This window comes from Armigeres subalbatus, chromosome 3 (assembly GCF_024139115.2).
Source record: "Armigeres subalbatus isolate Guangzhou_Male chromosome 3, GZ_Asu_2, whole genome shotgun sequence".
Taxonomy (NCBI): Eukaryota; Metazoa; Arthropoda; class Insecta; order Diptera; family Culicidae; genus Armigeres; species Armigeres subalbatus.
Window position 1 is genome coordinate 68,088,475 of NC_085141.1, and position 6,190 is coordinate 68,094,664.

At 37.7% G+C, this 6,190-nt stretch overlaps 1 protein-coding gene across 4 annotated transcripts in view; it reads right to left on the reverse strand.

The window, feature by feature from the left end:
- LOC134226303 (dynein axonemal heavy chain 3) overlaps nucleotides 1–5,963 on the reverse strand; it is a 31,214-nt gene extending 25,251 nt beyond the window's left edge. For 3 of the 4 annotated variants that reach the window (XM_062706995.1, XM_062706994.1, XM_062706993.1), the window contains exons 1-3: nucleotides 5,705–5,962; nucleotides 5,121–5,638; nucleotides 4,898–5,025 (exon numbers count right to left, since the gene is read on the reverse strand). In XM_062706995.1, coding sequence (XP_062562979.1) covers nucleotides 4,898–5,025; nucleotides 5,121–5,638; nucleotides 5,705–5,837 — 779 coding nt within the window. In that variant the 5' untranslated portion in view covers nucleotides 5,838–5,962. Of the gene's footprint in view, nucleotides 1–4,897; nucleotides 5,026–5,120; nucleotides 5,639–5,704 lie in introns of all 4 variants that reach the window. The other variant, XM_062706991.1, reaches the window with a different exon arrangement.
- Nucleotides 5,964–6,190: the final 227 nt, after the last annotated feature.

Here is a 6,190-nt window from a genome sequence, read left to right on the forward strand (position 1 = left end):
ATTCGATGAAATTAATTCTCTTAAGGAAAATTAATTTAAACATTGCATGACGTTGCTGTTCGGCCTCGTAAACCCCATTGTCACATCCGAAGCCACTGCTCTGGTTGCATTGGAATGGAAATACGGTGACCACTGCCCAAATGACGATTGTTCAAACTATAAGTAGCATTGCATTTCCAAAATGAAGACTTTTGTCGTTACACGGTTCGGTTCACCTGTACCCCAACCGCAGTAATTATTGAGCTAGAATGCGACATCTCAACCTAGAATGGATTTATTTGGAAGCACAACCAATGGTTGATTGAGAACACCTTTCGCGTAACCATTTCAGCACTCAGCATCTGAAATATAAAGCGTTTTGTGTTTCATGATTGATTCTGAACATTTTCTTCAATGTTTTGATCTACAAACAGTTAGAAAGTCGCCGTAGCAACACATGAGAAGTACCAGTTACTCAACACTGTACTTGCATCAAGGTAATATCATCACGAGGTTGTTCAATATTCTTCTCTAGTACTTCATGAGCACTAAAAAAGTATGCTCTTGTATGGGACATGTACGTCTTAATTAGTCTTTGGCTAAACCTAAAAGAGTCCAATTGAATATTGTATTTGGCGTTATGATCCCTGGTAGGATGGAGAAAGAGTACGGTTAATGCTTCAAATCGAGATACAATTATCAAACCGTTCTTACTTGTTGGCAGGTTTTTATCAATTGATAATTGATATAAAAGTAAGTAATAAAAGTATGATCGCGTGTGAGTGTAGATCAATCTCGATTTTTCAAAAATTTGATTATTCTTATCACTGAGTTACGACATAAGTTTTATTCACTTCTGAGAAAATATCACAAATTGTACGTTGATGAACGGCACCAATATGCTCTATTATGAAACAGTCCTTTCAGGATCTCCTCATTTTTGGGACCCCATTGCGACTGTTGGTTCCAAGTTGGTAACCTGAAGGTGATCAAACTCACTTGGCATTATACAAGGCATAAGTTTCATTCGTCTGTGAGAGAAAAAGGCGAATTTTGAGCTGTGGAACGACACCAACATAACATGCTCAGTTCTGTATCTGTCCTCTTTGGGTATCCACCGGAACCGGTTCCACTTTGGTCATTTGGATATAACCGAACTTGCTTGGCAGTAAGCATGCGTCATAAGCTTCTTTTGCACCTAAGAAAAAATCACGAATTTTGAGTTGAATATACTGAATTCCGAAGCTGTCCTCTTTGGGACCGGTTCTAGGTTGGCCATCTGAAGTTGATTAAACTCAATCAAAAGCGTACGGCATAAGTTTATTTCTGAGAAAAATATCACGAATTTTAAACCGTCGCAAAGTGCTCAATTTCGTAGCTGTTCTTTTTGGGTTCTGATTGGAATCAGTCAGATGTTGGCCATATTTTGGTGATCTAATACACTTAAAAGTGTGAATTTCATTTAATTCTAAGAAAATAAAATCTTGGATTTTGAGTTGATGAACAGCTGCAATGAACTTAAATACGGAACTGTCCTCTGCGGATCTGCAATACAACCGGCTCCACGTTGGCCACATGTAAGATGGAAGATGGAAGCAATTTTATATCATATTAACCACTGAGAAAGTCATTTTGTTGCCCAACTGAGTGCTCCAGTGGAAGTTTCGCAGACAGTATAGCAACGTCGCCTACATGACCCTACAGTACGCTAGACTGGTGCTGGGCCGACGGAGGTCCTTCGTAGCTTAGTTGGTTAAAGCACCAGTCTAGCGTACTGTAGGGTCATGGGTTCGAGTCCCATCGAAGGGAAAGTGGTTACCTCCAATACATTTTCCAAATCAATATCTTCCACATAACGTACATATTCACATATGAGTTTTCATAACATTGTAAATTAACGTCCAAGTCGGGTGGTTTAATCCCCGGAAATAGGCAATTACCTTTGATTGAACTACGAGGAAGTAATAATTGCCAATTATGCAGAAAAATGCAATTTTTTGGATAAATCTATCCACCTAACAGTGTAAAACCAGATAAAAATCTCAAAATACGTATGTTTTCAAATAAAACCTCGCGTTTTATGTAAAATCAAAATCTCTTGCTGCCGCTACGTGAACGACTCTAAAATGGATATGTTTCACAAAGTTGCAAGAAATCCGTAGTTAAATCTCTATCCTTAAATGGATTTTCTAACAATTACATAGGAAAAAAAACATCTAACTTATTTTAACCCATGCCCAAGATGCCAAAAGAAAAATGGTTGTATAAATTCGCATGCACAAATATAAACACTGTTTTCTGCTTGAACACTATTTTCTCCTTAACTCACCTATCAGGTAATAATATCAGGTATGGGCGTTTAAAGCCCAACAACCTAGAACGTCCTGACCATAGCAGAGTTCGGAAACAGAAAATATTCAGTACATTAGCAGCATCTGTATTGTTCCAAAATAACATTATCATTCAAACGTACCTATAGAGGTACTGCGGTAAACAATCTACTTTTTAATATCCCTTGGATGGCCTAGGGTATCCAAACTATACTTGAGTTCAGGAGTTTAGATGTACAGCTACTGAAAAGTTTTTCTTCGTTCAAACTTCCTTTATTCGCCTTGAAGGTCAATACACATCGGAAAATAGGTCAATACACATCGGAAGGTCAATACACATCGCCGCTAGATCGGATATATATCGGAGCTTTGAGTGACAAAAAAGCTACTGTCATGACTGTAGAGCGCAAGCTTTGAATTCAAAGACAGTTTGGATGACTCAAATTATATCAAAGCTGTCTTGCGGTGTTTGTTGGTCTTCCGAGAGATGTAATGAGTGTGACAGAAAAGGTTACTTTAGCAGCTGTAGAACTCAAGTCCTGAAATCAAGGACAGTTTGGTTGATTCAAATATCCCATAACTATTTTACAATGATAGTTGGTCTTGGTTCGTCCAGGTTGGTTGGTTGGTCCAGGAGATGCTTTGAATATAAATAAAATGTATGTAACAAAAAAGTTCCGCAAGTTCTGAACTCAAGAACAGTTTAGATGACCCAGAATATCCCAAAATTACATCACATTGTTTGTTGATCTACAAGGTTATGTAATGAATATAATATTTTTTCTTCTAGATTCGTTATATGTGGTAATTTATGAGCAAATGGTAAAATTTTGTTTTAAAATGATGAAAAATCGCATTTTATTCAAATAGCTCAGAATCTAATTTGGGGACGTTTACGGACGAGTTTTCACGTGGAATACGTAGTCAATATCTTGAAGTTACATCCAAGTGATTTATCTTTGCCGGATCTTGCCGTATAGATTAACTTTTCCTCTGAAGAAAAACATAAAAAATAGAAAAAATAGTGATTTTCAAGTGGTCATTACCAGAAACATAAAATTTATAATTTGACCATAAACATGAACAAAATGGAGACATACAACTATAATCTACTCATTGTGTACTAATAATAGCTTGTTGATAACATTTATGTTGTGTAAAAATCAGATTTTCCAAATACTCCACAAATAAAGTGAATAAAATCCAATTCAATACCTCATTTTTGAGCCCTAATTATAATTTTACAAAATTCTGGGTCACTTCTGAAATAGCCATAGTATGCAGAATGCTTCTAAGTATCTAAATAAAATATAAGAATGTATAAATGTTGAAAAAAAATTTTTTGGTTTTGTCCACGAATTTGTTCTAGTTACTCTTTTCTGTGAAGTGCATTACAAAAGGTTGAAAAATACATTAGTCCGAAAAATACAAAATGCCAAAAATTACAAAAGGCTGGATAATGCAAAAGATTCAATCTTCCAACCACGAAAACTGAGGATACGCAAAAACATTTGAACATTTTTTATGTCTATCCAATTAAAGAAAAGATTTTTCACGTATTTTGAAAGTACTAGCAACTATCTTATCAATATGGTTAAGCTTAATAAGATTAATGAACTGTTACTGCACAGTTGATGTCGGAAACTGGCAGCACGGAGAAGTCAGGCCGATTGACACCTAGCGTAAGAAGTTACTGTCAGCAGGGTACTTTGGCGAGCAAAGCGGAAGTGAAGAAACTGAAATCGATATTTTCCTACTGGTAGCCATTTTTAAATTAAACGTGCAACCGTACATAGCTAATCATACTTTAAATTACTTCGACCTGTAACCTTTTGTTCCGTTGTTCTAAAATACTGAAAAATGTAAGTTTGCATTTCTTTGTTTTAATCTAAAGCTAATGTGACTAAAATTCCAGCTTAAAGCTGCATCGCAGTAAACAAAAATAAATGGCGATCTGCTGAAAAGATTCAGTGTTAGTTTTGTTATTTCTCCCGGAACAGTTGATGTGTTACTAAAGTCACATTCAAGATGAATACACCACTAGGTGTTCCAATCTGCCAAATTCACGATTCAGCGTGATTCAGCCATCTTGGATTTTAGTATGAGAGAGCCAGCCGGTTTGTTTTCGTATTGCACGGAAAATGAATTTTTCACCCCCGCCTTCTTCTCTTCCATAAACTTGGCAGATTGAAACACCTAGCTGTGTATTCATCTTGGTCACATTATTCTTAACCAGATTGATTATGAAATAATGTGGCTCTAGTAACAGTTGATTTGACAAAATTTGACAATCTTTCACTTCAAAGAAGTTGTATGGCGGAGTTAGCATGTTCAATTTAAATCCTTATACCTATATTGCAAGAAATAAATATTCATTTCAGTCATGAAGTGTTGAACAAAACTAAACACTAGGTTATGAACATATAAATATTATGCTTGCATTTTACAGTTGAACACCGAATGTGTAAGGAATTTGTTAAATTTTAATTACACCAGAAGATGAATCCCAAAGAGTGTTTTTATGCGCAGAAAGATTTAGCTGATTGCAAAGAAAATGAAACGATTATAACTACGTGCATCATACTTACACGCTTTCATCCACCTTTAGTTTTTTGATGTACTGCTCGTTAGTCAACCGCTTTCGTTTAACTTTGGTGGGATATACATTTGGGTTGCCCCGTCGCGAAGATGTCGACGAAGTTGATGAGGATGTGCACTAAAAATATGCTTAGCTCATTAATGCCGGCCCCAACACAAATTCAACAAAAGTGAAAAACAATTCAAACCGGAAGTTCGCAAAATTTTACTCACAAATTGCGGTCGGCGGGCCTGTTCCTCCTTCTGCTGGCGGCGCTTTTCCGCCTCGCGAATGCTTTTCGCAATCATGCGATCCAGATGGCGCTGGATGCGCAGCAGTGCTTCATCATTTTCCTCCGGGGTGCGATAGGCGAACTCATCGAAGTGAAACTTTTTCGGTGGTCGCCTCTTGCGGCGTATTGCAGGCAGCTTGCGGCGGCCATCTTGATTCACTCGGCCGTAACGACGGAAGAACTCGTTCCCCAGCAGGACGGGCTTGGTGAGGGCTAGGTCGTGGAAAATTTTCAATCGCAAATCTTTGTAAAGTTTTACCAGCTCGGTGGTGACGTCCGGTAGGCGCTTATCCAGGGGGGACAGCGAACAGACTCCGGACGGGAGGTACTCTGCCGTTTCGATAGATGATAACTTTTCCGGAAGTAGAAGCTCCCGTAGACCTTGGCCATCACCCCGGGGGTAGCGGTGAAGACTGTAATCCTTGCTGAAGCAAGCCGGCTTAATTACGTTGATTTTTGCTTAAATTGAATTTTGAATTATTAGATAGATATGGAGGTGAAGGTAATAAATATGATCCAACTTACAAATTTGTTCCTCGATGAAGCTTCTCGCTGGATCCAGCGGTAGTTCATCTCTATGATACACAAACTTGTAAAAAGGAACATCTTCGATGTTTCTTTTAGCTTTTAGTTTGATTTTTCTAACTTTTCTCGACATTTGTATAACTGTTACTGTAAATCCGGGTAATTTTTAATATTTTCGACTGGCAAGTGAAAATTTTATCAGTTTGTTGACCTAGTGTAAACGAAATCGTAGTAGCCAGGACGATCGTAACCGAGGGTTATAGGAAAATGAGTCCATTGGAACCACGTGGATTCCGGGAACCTGTTGCATTGTTGATATTAATCGAACAGGTGGATTTTACCACGTGTTGTTATCTGCCCAGCACATGTTGAATTTATGTAACAAGTGGTTGGTTGTTTATGGTGGTCATAACAAGCCACGTGTTCATAGGTGGCATGGTATAATCAACTTGCAACAACAAACAAAAGTGCATCAAGTGTGTTTGT